General features: G+C 39.2%; 1 protein-coding gene across 1 annotated transcript in view; it reads left to right on the top strand.

Annotated features, from left to right (window-relative positions):
* The window catches only part of SCAI (suppressor of cancer cell invasion), a 106,282-nt gene that overhangs the window by 60,905 nt on the left and 26,770 nt on the right, over positions 1 to 18,607 (top strand). Inside the window, exons 3-9 of the mRNA XM_075184792.1 lie at positions 7,660 to 7,755; positions 7,934 to 8,020; positions 8,728 to 8,826; positions 12,062 to 12,158; positions 12,971 to 13,069; positions 15,314 to 15,466; positions 16,410 to 16,511. Coding sequence (XP_075040893.1) covers positions 7,660 to 7,755; positions 7,934 to 8,020; positions 8,728 to 8,826; positions 12,062 to 12,158; positions 12,971 to 13,069; positions 15,314 to 15,466; positions 16,410 to 16,511 — 733 coding nt within the window. The remainder of the gene's footprint in view (positions 1 to 7,659; positions 7,756 to 7,933; positions 8,021 to 8,727; positions 8,827 to 12,061; positions 12,159 to 12,970; positions 13,070 to 15,313; positions 15,467 to 16,409; positions 16,512 to 18,607) is intronic.

The raw sequence follows: 18,607 nt of genomic DNA, 5'->3' as shown, positions 1-18,607 counted from the left end.
CAGTAATGCGAATCTTCCTGACCGTTTTCAGTAACAATTATTATTTCCCCTCTCTATAGCTGCAACCTGGTAATAGCACTGATTTCCAAAACTACTTTGTACTTTGAAAAATATACTAGTTTGTACAGTTTTATATTACTGTTAATTTTTTGCATTCTTTTAAGTCAGTGGAGTTTTATTTTGTTTAACAATTTTTCATCAATAAGTTTGTTTTACCATGATTCCACCCATGGTCACTTCGCAGTTAAGGCAACCCCATGGATGAATTTGCTTTCCTTGATAAGGTGTACACAAGGCAATTATAATCTATGCAATTAGGGACAAGAACAAAATCACCAGTATTCTGCAGGGCACTCTTCTTTTTTTTTTTTTTTTTTTTTTTTTTCTTTTTTTGTATTATCCTGTTTTTGTAGTATTTATGTATTTCATCCATTATTTTTTCTGTCTTTACTTTAAGTCAAATACCTGATAGGTGTACCATAGTATGCCTACTATTAGATTGTGTTCTTGTACTGACATGCACATTAAGATTATACAAACTAATCATATTGAAGATATCTTTTAGTTGGGAGATCCACTGGAATCCTTAGTGTGGAAGCCTTTCGAGAATATCATTGGTAGAAACCAGATCAAATGGTTCCAGTTTGTTCTGCTAAAATCAGAAGACTATTCACAGCCACCTTCCAGCAAGGAGCAGCATGCGTAATGTAATATTTGACATTTACAAATTTTGTGTCAAGTCTTAAAGAGCTATTAAAGCCACTACCTGACACTTGTGTCTTACTGAGCAGAATAATATACATGAAGGAACTGTGGTGTTTATATTTGACTACATATGCCTACTATGCTCTGTTTCACCCCACTGGAGCAGGTTGCCAATGTTAGGAGGAAGGTTCTTTTCGAACAGAGTAGACCAAGAGGGATTGACAGATTTGCAGTACAGCTCTGCAAAGGTGTACAGAGTAGATCATGGCCGCCAAGAGAAATTTTGGGCTCCGGTATAGCAATTTTTTTTAGCCTCCACCCATAGATGCTTAGGACAGAATGTACACAGGCAGGCCATATGACCTATACAGAAGAGTGTAAGGTGGGTAGATGTTCAAATGATAAATACTGCTCACAATTTTCTTAGGTTGCCCATGCATTTCAGTATTAGGAATATTTACACAAGCTCTGCACTAGAGCATTTTAGGAGCTTCAACATTATATACACAGCTTCAAATGTGCAAATGTTTTCACATCCAAAACTCCAGTCCTTCATATGTGTATACTAGGCTACTGCAGTGCAAACATGTGAATCTCCAATGTGTTTAGGGACACTAGGGACTGGGTTTGAGAACTACAGTGCTCTATCTTTAGAACTACAGCTTAAAATTTGGGCCAAACGTCTTTAAAAAAAAAAAAAAAGAAGCATCTACGTAAATAACCATGTGCTGCTTACTATGACAATTTTTAATTTTAGTAGTCTGGTTTATGTGTCAATGGTATGCTTATGACATGGGCATGGTGCCTGATAATAGAGGAACACTGTAAGTGCCGACTGTGGTGTCCTCAGGAGCAGGAAATCAGTCATTTTTCAGACTAGCCGGCACCTACCCGCAACTGCTAGTTTTTCCCTGGATAGAAAGACTCACCTGGAGGTACTATATCAAAAGAATGCAGTGGTCAAGGTAACACCATCCCCTTACGTTGGCTCAGACCAGATGCTTAATAAGTTGTATTTTCCTGTGTCATAGAACTATACAAAAGTGCTTTTGGCATCCTCCCTGAGAAATGTCAGTGGGTCATTCCACATCAAATCAACACAGGGTTTCAAACTGACCATTTTAGATTCTAATGAAACTTGGTTTAATAAATGCTGCCATGGGTATAAAGAAAACCCCCAAATCGTAGGCTGTTATGTGCCCTGGTTTTAAAGTTATATGCCTTTTTAAATTTGCACATTTTTAACGAAAAATTTGCTTTTAACATCTTGTTTTAAATTGCATTTGTAGCTCCCCTGGTTGAGCTAGAGAGTTGGGCAAGGTCTCATTTTAAACCTTTTTTTTATGGGTTTTCATATAATACATAACACAACATCATGTTTCAATAAAAATAAATAACATTTTCAAAATCAAAATTTTGATTTTCTCAAAAATTGTTAATACTGTTAATAAATCCCCAATGTTTTATTTTGGGATCATAATTGGATCATCTGCTACAGGAGCTTTCACTTTGGACTATTTGTTAAAATAATGAAAATAAGAACTACCTAGGTCTGTTCATTACTTTTACTTTATCTCCTTAAACCAGGGGTCAGGGAACTTTTTTTACCTTTTACCCCCAAATATATTTAGATACACAGACTTTACCCCCTTGATTTGAAAGGAAGGAAATCATATATTATTAATTATTGGAATCCAAAATTTTATTGAATCTATTCAAAATTTCTTTGAAAGCTTCAACTTCAAAACTTCAGGTTTTGGAGAAATAATGTTGCTTCATTTTTGACATGAGAGCATCAATATTGGGGCATTTTGATGTCAGAGCAATTTGGATACCATCTTCAGCGTCCAATCGATTTCTCTGCTTTGTTTTTATGTTTGTTAGAGTGGAAAATCCTTGTTCGCAAAGGTAGGTTGTTGCAAAAGGCAGCAACTTTTTGACTGCCTCCTCATGTGCAATTTTGATGCCTTTGCAGCTGGTGACATCCAAAAATATGACAGATCTGCTTTGTTTTCAAATGCAATACGTGCTTCATTATTGCTTCGAAGCTCAAGAAGTGCCTCTACCAACCCTTGAGGCTCTTCTGGTACAACAACAATTTCACATTTAAAGGGGTCTACAATCCAACTGACAGCATGTGAATCGGCAGCATTACCCCCAGGAATTTAATTTTTACCCCATTTGGGGTAATTTACCCCTGTTCCCTGACCACTGCCTTAAACAATCCCTTTGATGTATATAATGTACAGTAACACAGTTTGTTAAATACTGAAATATTTAAAACATTTGTGATAATTTTATGTCTCTCACATATTTTTAGAAAGCTTACTACAGATCATTACCATTTGGTGCTGCTGCTCTGGATGGATGATGCTACTTGATGGGTTGGAACTGGCTGAAAGCTTTGTTTTTAGTATTTTCATTTCAGAAAGGGTGTACATCCGACCCGTTGGAGTTAACGGGATTCACCTTACACAGAATATCTACCATAGTAATCCCATAAAACATCCGGCTTCCTTGGGTATGATAAAGGTGGTGATGGAGGAATGTCACTTTCACTTCATCAATGTTTTCATCTTTCTCCAGAATAAATGGGAGCCGCCTCTGATGTCAGCAAGTGGGAGCTGATACTACATTGTCTTGAGAAACTGAACAATGACCCTCTTGCTCTCTTCAAAGTATCCCAAGTTTTCTGCAGCTGGCACAAACTTTTGCAACTTTTGGCATTTCAGAAAATGATCTACACATCTCTTCTGAAACAGTTCTTAATCCCTTCTTATTTAGCCTTTTTGGGCTGTGCCTTCTCTTCTCTGCCTGGCTGGGTGACTGAGGCTTCTTGTGAGTACAGTGTTGCTCCCAGTCTGCTGGGTCTCTCGCTCCTAGCACCTCTCCAAGTTTCTGTTCCTCCCTGCTCCCAGCACACATTCTCCCAGTCTGATACTCTACTGTAATTAAACACTACGCTTTTTCAAATGTGACACAAATGGTCCAGGGTCAAGTTAGATTTTGGTGTCCTTAAATTAGTGACCAAGGGGTTTTTCTTCACTAATTAAAGCTCACCTAAACCTAACCTGTCCCTGTACAAGGCGGGCCTAATCAATACAATGGAAGTGTCTTTCCATTCAAGTCTACACACCTGTGCAGAAGTGGGAGCAGGCGCTGTCTGTAAAATCTCGTCCCCAAACACAGCTGAAGAGGAACGTGCATCATCTAATGAAGTGACCTGGGAAAAAATATTGTTTTTGTTGATGATTTATTTTTATTTTTTTTCTTCTTCAGATGTGTTGTGCCTCAATAAATACAATTTTCACAAATCACTCAAAACTGAAAGCTCTTGTAGCAGATGATCCCACCATGAACACAAAATAAAACTTTGAGGATTTATTAACAGTGTGAATTTTTTTTAGATATTTTTGAAAAAATTAAAAATGTCTTTTTGAGAATCAAAATTTTGATTTTGAAAATGTTACATTTATTTTTATTGAAACATGTATCATATGGAAGCCCATAAAAAGAGGTTTAAAATGAGACCTTGCCCAACTCTCTAGCTCAATCAGGTGAGCTACAAATGCAATTTTAAAGAAAACATTAAAAGCTAATTTTTTGTTAAAACATTTCAGCATTAAAGGTGTATAGCTTCAAAACCAGTGTACATATCAGACTAAGATTTGGGTTTTTTTCTTTACACATGGCAGCATTTATTATACCAAATTTAATTGAAATTAGATAAGGTAACAATTAGTAAGGTAGAATTTTTTCTAAAATTGTGTTGATTTGATTTGGAATGACCCCAGTACCTTTTTAAAACACTTTCTGCATTTACAACAGTAGGTGCACTGCTCAGATAATACAATTAAAACATAGAAACATGGAATTTGATGGCAGATAACAACTACTCTGTCCATCTAGTCTACCCATATTTTACCCCATGGTAACCTCAAACTATATTTGATCCTTAGTTCTTCGTAAGGATAGCGTCATGTCTATCCCAAGCGTGTTTAAATTGCTCTACTGTATTAGCTTCTACCACCTCTGATGGGAAACTATTCTACTTATCCACTTCCCTTTCTGAGAAGTATTTTTTCCTCAAATTCCTCTGAACCTACTTCCCTCCAGTGTCAGTACATGTCCTTGTGTTCTAGTACTTCTCTTCCTTTTGAAGAATGTTTCCCTCCTGTACCTTGTTAAAACTCTTGATATATTTGAAGGTTTCTATCATGCCCCCCCCTTTCCTTCTTTGCACCAGATTATACATAGTATGATATTTTAATCTTTTCGAGTAAGTTTTGTGCTGTAGGCCAAGCACCATTTTAGCTGCCCTTCTTTGTACAGCCTCTTGTGTATCTATAGCATTCTGGAGATATGAACTCCAGAACTGAACACAGTATTCTAGATGAGGCCGTACCAATGACCTATACAGAGAAATGATTGTCTTTCTGCTGCGAATTCCTCTCCCTATGCAACCAAGCATCTGACTTGCCTTTTCTCATTGCTTTGTTGCATTGCTTACCTGCCTTTAAGTCACCCGAAACAGTGACTCCTAGATCCCTGTCCTCAGTAGTTTCCATTATAGTGTCGTCAATAATATATTTAGCCTGTGTGTTTTTGAGACCCGAGTGCATGAATTTGCAGTTTTTGACATTAAACTGTAGTGGCCACACTCTTGACCATTCCTCTAGTCTACATAGATCATCAATCATGAGTTGACATTAAGTTATTTCTTCCCACGTTATTTACCTTTCATGTTGGGTCTACCAAACCCTGATCGCACAGTGAATGTAAAACAGGTGCTAGTCCCACAGCTGGCAAAGGACTAATCTGCCTTCGCTGTTGGAATTACGTGGTAAATGTGGCTCCTGAACTCAGTCCACGGTGTTCACCATTTACATACTGAATGGTAGTTTGGATCTCTTCTCTCGCCTAGTTATCACTGACGGCTCCATCAGCACACTCCTCATCTCTCTAAGGCTAAACTACAAAAGATTTATTTTGTCTTTTTTTTTTATTTTTTTATTTTTTTATTTTATTATTATGAGTGATTAATCACCAGCAGCTTGTTTCCTATGGGATAATTTATGCAGGCAATTTTAATCACATTGTACCATGCCATCACCCTTGATTGCACACTACTACAATTCATTTGCGTTGTGCAAACTTCAAGTGCTTTAGGCTAGGACCACATGGGGAAATTTTTAATCTCGTTAAATCTCATGAGATTAATTACCTCAGAAGAATCTCTTTCACTTTGCAGGTCAGTGTAGCTTTGCCTAAACAAATGTTGCATGCCATTATTGTCAGTGGACACAACTAATTTCTTAAAAGTTCACATAAAATTAAGGCAAGTATCAAAAAGGTTCTGAGATTAGTAGGAACAAAATGGGCAGCCGATGTGGGGCGTGTTATTTATCTGCTGTCAAATTCTGTTTCTATGCACAATGGAAGAATATATAAAACGGAAAATTAGTTGCTCTGGAACTAATCTAGTTTAGCCCTTAATCACAAAGACTAAAAATTGTCCATGTATCTCAGGCATAAGGGTACCCTTACTGCTGGGAATATGGGAGGAGGTGTCCGTAAATAGATTTCCTGAAATAAACATATTGGGCCTGATTCATGAACGAAAGTAAAGCAAAAAAGAGTTAGTAACTTTGAACCTTGGCAAAACCAGGTTGCATTGGAGGGAGAGGTAAATTTAAAATGGGGGTACAGATTTATAATTGAGGTAGAGAATGTCCCAGCTCAACTTTTAATGTCGGTGTAATAATAAAGCTATGAAGTATTTGCGTGCTACAAGAAACAGCCAGTATTTAACTTATGTGCAAAATAAAAAACTAATTTGCACTCCCTTGCATTGTAACATGGTTTTGTCCAGGAGAAAACTTACTCATTTTTTTTACTTACTTTCCTTAATGAATCAGGCCCATTATGTACAACTTTATTTTGTCATAACATTTGCTTCTATTTTCTGCAAGTTAGTCATGATGGGCCTTTGTGATTCATCAGTTGTGACTACTTGGTGCTTTAGATTACCACTATAACCACTAGCTATGTTTCGTTCCTGTTATGCAAATTGTAGCATTTGTAGTAGGGACACTTAGCAAACCGCAGCTGCTAGTCACTTGCTTAGTCCTGCATGTCCTAGTCGCACAAATCAAAGCTCTTAATAAAGCAAAATTATTGGAACGTTGTTAAGACTGAAGCTCATATGAGAAGCTGTACAATGTGCTATTGTGCTAACCTGTAAGCACTAGCTGGCACTGGAAGGTAGTGGTGGGAGTTTAGGCTTTTGGGTACTATTCACCGTGGCAGCCTGTTTCCATGGAAACCTCACCGCAGGTGGCTGTACTGTGTGACAGAGCTGTGCTGCTGTACGCCGGCAGAGATGGAGGACAATGCCAGTCAGTACGTGCTAGGAAATCTGTGCCCCAGACTGCTCGGTAAAGGGTCCCTCTAGCAAAGACTCTGTGAAGTGCACTCCGGTAACCAGCCTCTTCCACATACATACTACTGTTCCTACAATAAGAGAGCAGGCAGAGCTTGGCAAGCCTACAAATTCTCCAAGTGAAGAGCATAAGGTCATTTAGGTGGGAGGGGGCAGCATTATTGGCCCGAGTAACATCTCATTCCACAGCCCATTAATCCCACATTCTCTGCTGTGAGTGATAAAGCTTAGAGCCAGGAGGTGCAGCCAATGAGAGCTGAAACCCTACTATGGGCAATTTCTGCACAACTTTTATCGTGACTCATTTTCTGCCTGTGGATGCAGCATGTTATGGTTTTTGGGGTTTTATTTGTTCAATAAGCAGAGACACTGCACAAAACACAAAGCATTGTTTTACTGCAGATAGAGATAACTGGAAACCTAATCAGTGTTTAACGTTTCCTCTTTTTATCTCATGCTGTCCAGTTTTGAGAATAACAAAATTCATATTTTCTAACGTTATATACTTGCAGGGATTTGCCCCAATACGGACAGAAGCAGTGGCAGTCGTACTTTGGAAGGACCTTTGATGTCTACACGAAGCTCTGGAAATTTCAGCAGCAGCACAGGTAAAGATACATGTTTTATAGTGTGTCTGTCAAATTGGACCATTGCATATAGACCATTACTATAGTATAGTTGATTGAATGATTACACTTTTTGTAGCTTTTATTTTTTGCGCATGTGTTTACATTCATAAATAGACACTTTCTCTTGTATGCTGTATTTTCCCTCTTCCGTTTTTAGACAAGTCCTTGACAATCGGTATGGACTCAAGCGTTGGCAAATCGGAGAAATCGCCTCAAAGATTGGTCAGCTGTACTATCACTATTAGTAAGTACCAGCTAAAGGCAAAGCTGAAATGATCACCTGAGGATGCAGACAGAAGACCGAGCCTAGATTGGTGCAGGCCACCCAACGTTTTGCTGCAGCCTCGAAAATACAGCATACAGATTATTTTACTTTGTATGCAGACTGAGGAGCTCTGTTCAGTGTTCCTAAAGAACTAAGCCGTGAACCTGCAAAATAAATAAATTATTTGGTATGACTGGTTCATCTGAATATTAAGTGTTACATTTTAATGTTTCTTTCAGACTACAATAGGAACCCAACATGTATGTGACCCTTCAATGAAGGGCTTAAGCAAAGCCCCCTCCTCCTTCTGCTTGTTAGCTTTGAAAGGCTTGAAGCCAGCGGTGCTTTGTTTCCTGCTAGAGAGGCTTCTGTTTGAAGATTTAAGGCCTACCCATGTCCAAGGTCAAGAGGTTGTAGTTACCTAATTTTGAAGCAAATAATCATTTGTTATTACCAGTAATGCCAAGTATGTTTCAAGAAAGCGGAACATTGAAATGGCAGATTCACAGTGGGGCTCAAAACTGAATTCATAGTAATACAGACTTGAATGGTGAATGTCGCTGAACTTTGCAGTATACACACATAGTTGTAGAGAGCTAGATCTTGCACGACATCACTACACTACGTTTGTCTACGTATATTATGGGTTAAGATTCCGTAGCATGACCTTTTTGCTTCTCCCACAGTCTTCGTACATCAGAGACGAGTTACCTTAATGAAGCATTCTCTTTCTACTCTGCGATTAGACAGCGCTCCTACTATTCCCAGGTCACCAAAGAGGACAGGTAAGACGCTCTTTTCAGTATTAAGATTGCTACATATGTATCAAAACCTTTTCAAATGTGGTTAATTCACTTTTACTTGAACAAGATTTTCACCTTCGTAGATATCTTTATAATTCTGAAATATATGTTTAACACATCATTGCCCTCTAGAGGTTGCTGTGGGCTTGTGCCTGAAATGTCTATGAGAAGTTGAATGCAGTCATTTTTCCCCATGGCCTTGTAATTGTAGCAATAGAAGCTGCTATCGGGACCAAAAGGCCTGGGGGGAAGGGGGCGTGTTTCATACTACATGAGTTCAGGGCTGATACTCTCTCTACTACTTCCTTGGGATTGTGAAGGGATGTAACGGCAGCACATCAAAAATAAAGGGTCCAAAGAATGTTAGAATACTGATCTGTAAGATCTTTATAATGAAGACAGGGGGAAACAGGAGCTCAACTGTATTCATTGTAAGCAGGATAATTAGAACAGCGTGACTTGTCTGTAACACATCCAAACAGAGAACAGCATGGTTCATAACACAGGAACAGGAGGGGAAAATTACAGCCTCACAGGTAACACATGAGCTTGAATTACCTACTAACTACCTTACCTCCCTGCAATCGGTTACATGCAGCTGTTAACACTTCATAGTTAAGACAAATTATTCCATAGTACCTGAAGTCTTGCTCTTGCATTTTGTCTGTTAGATAACCCCAAAAGGCAGACAGTGCTTATGAAACTTCCATGGGCGAAGTAGGTGTTGATGTATGTGGTGGATGTTATTCTCTATGGCAGAAAGGGAAATATTTTGCACTGGAGTGGCTGTGCCTTTTTCCAATACTCTTTTGTCTCTGTAGAATCTTATTTATATTAACTTATCACACACGATTTCACAGAATACACAGATCTACTGATTAGTAGTATTAATGAAATTTAATTTTATGTGTATTTAAAAGATTACAAGCCAAGAATGTTTTTTTAAATCTATATTGGGATTAGATACTGTGCTGCATTCAACAGCTATTTATTATTGTTATAATTCTCTGCACTAAGAGAACACACACACAGTATTATACAGTGCTATACAGCTCTCTTAAGCAAGATGGAGCAGTGATACGTTAAAGTCAGGGGCTAGAGAGCTGAGGCGCATTAAACCCCCACCCCTGCGTGCGCCACTGAAAGTATACCATGGTTTGGACACCCCTCTTCCATTACCATCCTCCGCTTTGGTAAGATGGATGTCTACATACATTGTGCCATCATTGTCCGGCCCATTCTGTATTGTTTTGTTTTAAACCATTTTTTATCATTAATGTATTTATCTTGAGTCATTAGCATGGGATGATGTTGTTAATATTCCATTGGCGTGTAAAATAAATAAAACTTCAATGGACAATCCATACAATTCTTGTATGGATTGTCCATTTTAGGACCGCCCACCCCCACCATCTCTCATCATAATTTTATAATCCTCACTAATCTGTTCCATCTTGCAAATGGGAAAAACGCAGGGTTCTGCTCTGGAAGACTGCAGTGACCGGGCAAAAAGTGGCAGTGAATGCATTATCTATTTAATCAAGTATTGTGTCACCTGTACACACCTTACATCTCTAGCATTTTGTAACGTTCAATCCACAAGTCCTGTTGTGATGAAATCTGAGTTGGCAGCTGTTTTGCCAAATGGCACAAACTGGTGACCATTGTTCGGTACGGCAGCAGTTGGATAGGAATTCCTTTACCGACGTCAAGGGGCTAGGAGTTATAATATCAATTGATTTATATACCACCGATAATTGGATTAAGTGAGCCGCTCAATTGATTTTATATACCACCGAATATTGGATTAAGTAAGGCGCTAATAAACAAAGGCTTCCTACTTTGTCTCTGCAATGAGTACTTAAGTATTTTTTTCTAATTCCTATATAGTTTTTTTCTGGGTCTCAACCCCCGGACCAGTTAGTGCCCCCATACCTTGAGCATTTGCCTTCAAGTCCACGCTTCATACTTTAAATGTATGGAGTAGTTTGTCCCTGTAAAGATTTGTTGTTCACGGGCATTCACTGCAATCATTGGGCTGGAAGCTGCTGACATTCCTTGTCAAGATAAATGACTGCAGAGGCTTTCATGGACGTGAGAATAACTCCACACGACAGGTACAGACGCGATAGGGGAGGGTGGATATTTGTTCAGACGTTTTGCTGCCAGCTCGCTCATTCATAGAACGGTCTGAAAGGATAACCCATCAGCCAGAGAGGATATGGACAGCTCAGTCTGGGTGATATAGCCCTGCAAGAGAAAAATGATGCGTTTACTGCTGGTTGCCAAATGTTTTAGAACAAAAAGGTGTTTGATTCTTTAGTGAATATTCTTTTCATAAATCAGACACAATTAGAGAAGTAACATAATTATGGTTTTGTGTATAGAACTGTCCTCTAGCATAAAATTGTTGGTTAAATGATGCACTTACTGGGTTCCTTATTACACAATATGATAAAGCCAGTTATTCCCGACCCTTCTTTTTTCACCACTGTTTAACACTTCCCAGATTCTCCATTATTAGCCTGATTAAACAAAGGGTAATTGTGGGTATTCAGAGAAGACAATAACTTGAATCTTTTGTTTCAGCTTTTTTTCCCTTTATATCAGAGGTTCTTAATCTTATTTTTTTTCATTATATATCTGTTAATAAGCTGCACAGTGTATGGCTCAGACTTTAATATGGAGGTACTTTGGTGTCTGCCAATAAAAAATTTAATGAATAGAAAATGGGGAACATAATAATATTGGACAAAGAATCACAGGGACCACGCTCGTGCTCCCTGCTTTAAATTCTAGCTTACTACCTCTGAACCAGCTATTTTCTAGTGCCTGTGCTGAACACATTATATAATAACTTCTATGTAACGTTCTGCGTTCCCCCTCATGTTCATTTTTCTTTTCACTTACATTTGGGTATATTTGTGTTTTCAAAATGTAAATTTATTGCTGCAGTTGTAGTTTTGGTACATATGTTCTATATTTACCCATTTGCAGCTTCCTCTTGGTAATTGAAGTTATCCTTTTAATAGATTACCGGCTCTTTCTCATAGAGGTATCCAGGACATGCAAGCTTGTGGCTCAGGAAAAGGTTTAATGTATGTTAAGTGATTTCCCGTTATGTTGGCAATAGTCACTTTCTCTGATTTTGTTTTTAACTGCTCTCACATACTGGGAATCAAAATTTCTTTAGATAACTGCAGTTGTTGTTTCTCAGGCCGGAGCTGGTTGTGAAGAAGTTGCGGTACTATGCCCGCTTCATCGTCGTCTGCCTCTTACTCAATAAAATGGATGTTGTTAAAGACCTAGTCAAGGTAATTGATGGTCCTTTTGATGCTGAGCTTCAGTGATTCATGTACTGCTCTTGTGCTGTCATTCTGATATACTTTGTGCAGTCTTGTGACATTGAAAGTTAAAGCAACGCATACAATTCTTTCAACCTCTAAACTGCTCTATGCATGTGTTCTATTTATGTATATATTAGCTATCCCTACTGTGTATATTTTAATTGTTTGCCATGCATTTTTCACACCCTTTTTGCTCCTCTTAAGGCAAGGGTACAATCCTTGGGTACCAATTTCTTGATTTGGGCTTGAAGATCTTTAGGCGCCTATGCCATTGATACCTGGTGCATGTGTTGCTCCAGGAACAGTCATATACAGTGTTGGGAGTTTTCCAGACATTTGATAGCGCTAGACATGTAGACATAGCCTTAGATAGACGATAATGTTGCAGACAGGTGACTTGCTTTTTCCCCCCCTGACAGTATGTAGGTGGTCTACAGATCATTGCATACTTACCTACTTTTACGAAGTCCTTTCCGGGAGATGGGCGGGGCCAAATCATTTTGGATTCCCCCCCCCCTCCCCCCGCCGACGGAAAATGGCGTTTTATTGCTGGGGGCAGGGCCAAAATGCCGAGATCCACCGCGAATCGCGTCATTTTGGGAAGACAGCAGCAGGATGCGGTAGATTTGCGAGCTCTCCCGGGAGTCCGTGAGACCGACCAGAATTTCTGCAGTCTCCCGGACATTCCGGAAGAGTTGGCAAGTATGGATCATTGCCATAAACCCAAAGCTGCCCACACACATCATTTCATAAGTGTTCTTTTCTGCTATGTTATTTAGGAGCTGTCAGACGAAATTGAAGACTACACACACCGCTTTAACACAGAGGATCAGCTGGAGTGGAATCTCGTTCTCCAGGAAGTGGCTGCATTTATAGAGGTTCCATACTCTCCTTCTTTCTTGTAACTTTTGTATGATCCACCACTTGGAGATAAAGCCTCAAACATTAACATGAGTCATGAAGTTCAGTGGTTGCTCAGGCCCCATTTGTTATACTAATTTATACAAAAGTGTCTGCGCTTGTCCTAATTGTGTGTTGAAAGATTTTTTGTTCCTGCCTGTTTGGCAGAAAAGCAAAATCCGATAAAAATATATAACACACACTTCTAAAATCTCTGAGTGTGTAATTGAATTCTGTACTGCTTTCATATTATTTATAACTATATTTTGGTGTACGAAAATGTAGACGTTAGACCTTTTGTGTCGTTTTTGTTCCTTATACTGGTGTAAATCAGCTGTTTGGTGAGAGTAGCTAGACCAGTGGTCAGGGAACAGGGGTAAATTACCCCAAATGGGGTAAAAATTTAATTCCTGGTGGTAATGCTGCCGATTCACATGCTGTCAGTTGGATTGTAGACCCCTTTTAAATGTGAAATTGCTGTTTGTACCAGAAGAGCCTCAAGGGTTGGCAGAGGCAGTTCTTGAGCTTCGATGCAATAATGAAGTACGTGTTGCATTTGAAAACAAAGCAGATCTGTCATATTTTTGGATGTCAACAGCTTCAAAGGCATTCAAAATTGCACATGAGGAGGCCGTCAAACAGTTGCTGCCTTTTGCAACAACCTACCTTTGCGAACAAGGATTTTCCACTCTAACAAACATAAAAACAAAGTGGAGAAATCGATTGGACGGTGACGATTGTATCCAAATTGCTCTGACATTAAAATGCCCCAATATTAATGTTCTTGTATTAAAAATGAAGCAACATCATTTCTCCAAAACCTGAAGTTTTGAAGTTGAAGCTTTCAAAGAAATTTTGAATAGATTCAATAAAATTTTGAATTCCAATAATTAATAATATATGATTTCCTTCCTTTCTAATCAAGGGGGTAACGTCGGCGTATCTAAATATATTTGGGGGTAAAAGATAAAAAAAAGTTCCCTGAGCTAGACTGAAAGTGTGCCTACAAAAAAACCCATTAAAATGTGTTTAGAAATCGTCTGTTATCTGCAATATGACTGCAGCGTTACTAATGGCCTCTCCCACCAGTGACGTTCTTATCCCACTTCCCGGTGTAAACACAGGAATTCTAGACTGAGTCCATTTAAAGCTTGGGGTTTCCAGTACTGTAGGATGGTGTTTTATGAAGGGTTAGATTTCGCTTATAATGGTTGAATTAGGCCAGAGCATTAAGCAGATTTGTGCCTTTAGCTGTTGCAGTTTTAGGTAAAGGACCACTGTAAATACACTGTGATAGGCTGATGGCAAGAACACATGAAACTGTAGAAGTATACCATTGAAGATGATGATACATGGAGAAGGGTGTTCTAGACTCTCCTTCAGGTTTTGTTTGGTAGATATAGCTTTCAGTATAAATTCTTATTTTATTTTGTATGCTATTTAAGTTGAACATTATTCAAGTTGAAAACTTGTATTCTGAAAATACTGAATTATTGTGTCCACCGAGAAGGGGCAGTGCCCTATATCTGCACAAGTTCACCATACAATACTAATCACACTGCACAGCAATGTAGCCGTAAAAGACTCTCTTACTCCAACCTGGTGCAGGTCCACGGTATGTGATGTATCTAGCAGTAGCTGCAGGCGGGATCTACAAGTCAGGTGGACAACTCCGTGAGGGCGCGTTTCTGATAACTGCTCTGTAATAGTTTTGTTCCTGTTTCTCGGTTGGATATTAAGGTTGCGAATGCAATATTTAGAAAGAGATAAGCCTGTCTTTACAGTATGTATCAATCAGTTTAAAAGTTCCACATCCTTTATGTATTCTAGTTTCTAAGAAAGCATCAGACACGTGAAAAATCTTTATTTTCCTCCAGAGATGATTCTCACTGCCTGGCTTCTAATTTACATTAAATCTAAATAATGAAGTGGTAGCTAACACGAGCTGATTAATTGTCAGAAAGTTCAGAGGCTTCTCCGTTATTCCCCCATGAGCGGGTCACAACCGTGTATTTCACACAGCCTTCAGATCCTCTCTCCTGAGATTTCAGACTTGAATGTTGTGTCATGATTAATGAATCTGCTTTAATACTTCCTGCAGACTTTGTGTGGAGCAGTCGGGCATTTCATTGCACGCTGTCCCTTGGCCAGTCTGCTGCCAGGGGCCTTGTACAGCTGTAGACGGCTCTTTATATTCAGCTTCTCTCTCTCTCTGCTGGCAGGCCGACCCCGTGATGGTTTTGAATGATGACAACACCATTGAAATAATTTCCAACCGTCTGGCGGAGAGTACGGGACCGGTGCTGGAACAGGGCATGGTGGTGGGTCAGTTGATGCTGGCTGATGCTCTCATCATTGGCAACTGCAATAATCAGGTGAGGAAGTGTTCGTCGGGATGTCTAAGGCAACGTTGGCTCGCTCTGTGAGGAAATGCTGCCCAATAATTCACAACGTATATTTTTTTTTATATGTCCAATAATGTTTGAATTTCAGCTATGGGATTATCTCCACTTTAGAGACCTATGATAGCAATACCCAGCCAGTTTGCCGGAATGTTTTCGAAAGAGTTTAGGTGTGATGGTGTAAGCTTATAAAAATAAAATTGACGTTAATAATGTACAGATATATTTAAACAGATTACAATGGCCGTTCTTATTTCTTTATTCCAGTATTCTATGATATATAGTCAGTGAGTTACTTTTATATCTGATGGACCACATGCAGTGCTCATGTGTAGACAATACTACTCGTACCGTTCTATTCAGAAACCTCTATTGTGACGTCACTTTTTTTTTTTTTTTTTAAATATGGAATGATTACTGGTGATCTGCACATCGTGGTGGAGCTTCCGCCTTCGGTAATGGGTGCCTGGCTATGCTGGACCCTCTGCTCCTGAGGCTTCCCACTTTGCTCTTCTAAGCATGCTAGTGTTCTCCCAAGCACCTATTTCCCGGGTGCTCCACCCGGCTGCTTTCACGTGCCACCCGGCTCTTGGAGTCCTATTATAAAAGAATACACCATTGTTTCTCTTGCTTTAACAGGCATTATGCGAGTGTGTGTTAGACTACTGACCACCAGTCTGACCAGTCCTGGCAGGTGTGGGCAATAACCTCCAATATTGTTCAATATTATTGCAAAGTATTACACTGTCCCCCACTCGGCTGGCAAAAATTTCTTGGGAGAACACTGCATGCGTGGGAGGGTGGGGGGCAGTGCCTGTAAGGTGAAGCCCTGTTTGGAATTTCCATTCTGGAAGCCAAACAGATCTTATTTCCAACCTTCATGTGATTGATCTCATTCATTTATGTTCTTCCACAGGTGAAGTTCAGTGAGCTGACAATTGACATGTTCAGAATGTTACAAGCTTTGGAGAGAGAACCAATGAATCTCACCTCTCAAATGAATAAGCCAGGATTGCAGGTATTTAAGGGTGAAGTTCTTTATTTGCTAAATGGGTAAACACTGTTTCTGTTAAAGTTTGTTGTATGTGCATTTATGTTGTGTTAATAATTTTGACGGTACTGATTTTTCTATTAAGTTTACAGCCTGTTCCTGCAGGTCACTTTGCACAGGCGTTTCAGCTGGCCTTGTAGTCAAAATTCAGCATGTATATTGAAAAGCTTCTGTCTCAACAGTTATTTCAAATGATAAACTTAAAAGCATATATATTACTAAACAGACCAAGGAGCGTATTTATCAAAATGTCAGATTTTTTAAAAAATAAATATCGCTTATCCCCACTGTAACACAAAAGTATTACCGAGGCCAATGTTACTCTGCTATCCCAGTGATATTGGCCCAGAGTGGTAAGAGTTATCGGACTGCTTCATCAGGTCTGTCTCTCCAATTGTTTTCATGTGTCGCCTGGCTTGTTGCTTCTCACATCTGCAGTGGAATTGAAAACCCAGATTTGGGCTTCAGCACTTCTTGTAAGAAATAAGAATAACAAATAGTTTGAAAAGAGATCAGATTTGTTGTAAAAATGTCAAATAAAAAAAAATCTAAAACGTATTTTTCAAAGAGCTTTAATACTTTGGTCTGTTAATCCCATCCTGGGATGGCGATACTTGTTAGGCCTCCCCATGCAATCTTACTGCTATTAGAGTTATCACCGGCAGTAATGACTGTTTATGTATTGGGTGAAAGCCCTTTCATTAATATGCCCAATAGATACCAAAATTCCATGCACTGTAGTTGTTGTTTGATAAATGATCTTGATACGTTTTAACTAGGGTGAAGTTTGTGTTTTTTAAATCTGTGTTTACTGTATTTTTGCACGCAAAAAAAAAAAAATCAATATTTTTATTTTTTGGGAATAAGTGTCCCTACATGAGAAGCTACAATTACTAAGTAGCTTTTAAAGCCAACCACACAAAGGCTGCCAGACAACTGGATTCATGTTCAGTTTAGACACATGCAGGCTCACATCTGGCAGCATTGGAGCCTGGTTGTGAGGTTGGATGATAGTCGAGCACAGATCATTGTTAGGTGTAATAGTCCTTGTTGTGTGCCGTAAACTCCCATATTGGTCACCTGCATGATGTTAGCTTTAGTATTGCAGTGTGTATGGTCAGCATAATTCACAGTGATTTTTCACTTTGCTGAAAGATGCTTTCACCATATTATCAATAACTGACAATGTTGTTTATATCCTTTATATAGATGCCATCAAATGAGTTACTAAAGAATCACTAAACCTAAACTACCAGTTGTCATATAAAAGAGTCTCTCGCTTTCTCCAGACATGGCAGCCGCTCATGCCGGGATAAACCTAGGCTCGGGGATTTTGAATTCTCCTGGTTGGGGGAGACATTAGTTTTGCACTAAAACATGAAGGAGAAGCGTTCCCAGTCACGTAACTTAAAGTAAGCCCCTGGGAGTTTCTCCACCGCTAACTAGCGTTTCATTGTTTCTGGTTCTTTTCCTTTCTGAGGAGATCCATTACACTGTTGTCTGAGAAGCTTTACATTACCATAGGTGCAGCAGTTAAACCGGTAGTAGCGTTGGAGCAATGACCAGGGCTTTACGGCTTTGGGGCAACAACCTTGAAAGGAACATCAAACACGAAGTCAGAAGAAGTGTCCTTTTGAATATGGTCCAACAAATGCAGAGGGCAATTGAATTCACTTGCAAGCATCAATGGACTCATTGATACTTTCATATTATCTGCTACAGCCATGGCATAAACTGTGTAACATGTAGAGCTTTGTTCATGGATAGCAGATTCTCCAAAAATTGTTCTCTATCGTTTCAATGGGAGTACCTTTATTGGAGAAAAACTGGACTTTCTCATTTCATAATTATCTGGAGGAAAGTTGGTATGGTTGCCACAGACCATAGGAGGGCATATACCCATGATGGAAATGGATCTAGTGCCCCGTAGAGATTTCAGAGAGGCCTAGATTAAACCCTGTCAGACTATTCCATGCAGAGCTTTTAAGGCAGGGATTTTATCTGCAGATTGGCAAGGAATTCTGTGTCTTTTTTTCCAAATGTTAACTCACAATTAGGCCTAA

This window comes from Mixophyes fleayi, chromosome 9 (assembly GCF_038048845.1).
Source record: "Mixophyes fleayi isolate aMixFle1 chromosome 9, aMixFle1.hap1, whole genome shotgun sequence".
Classification (NCBI taxonomy): Eukaryota; Metazoa; Chordata; class Amphibia; order Anura; family Limnodynastidae; genus Mixophyes; species Mixophyes fleayi.
Note: the sequence above shows the minus strand (reverse complement) of the source record. Positions and strands in the feature narration are given on the sequence as shown.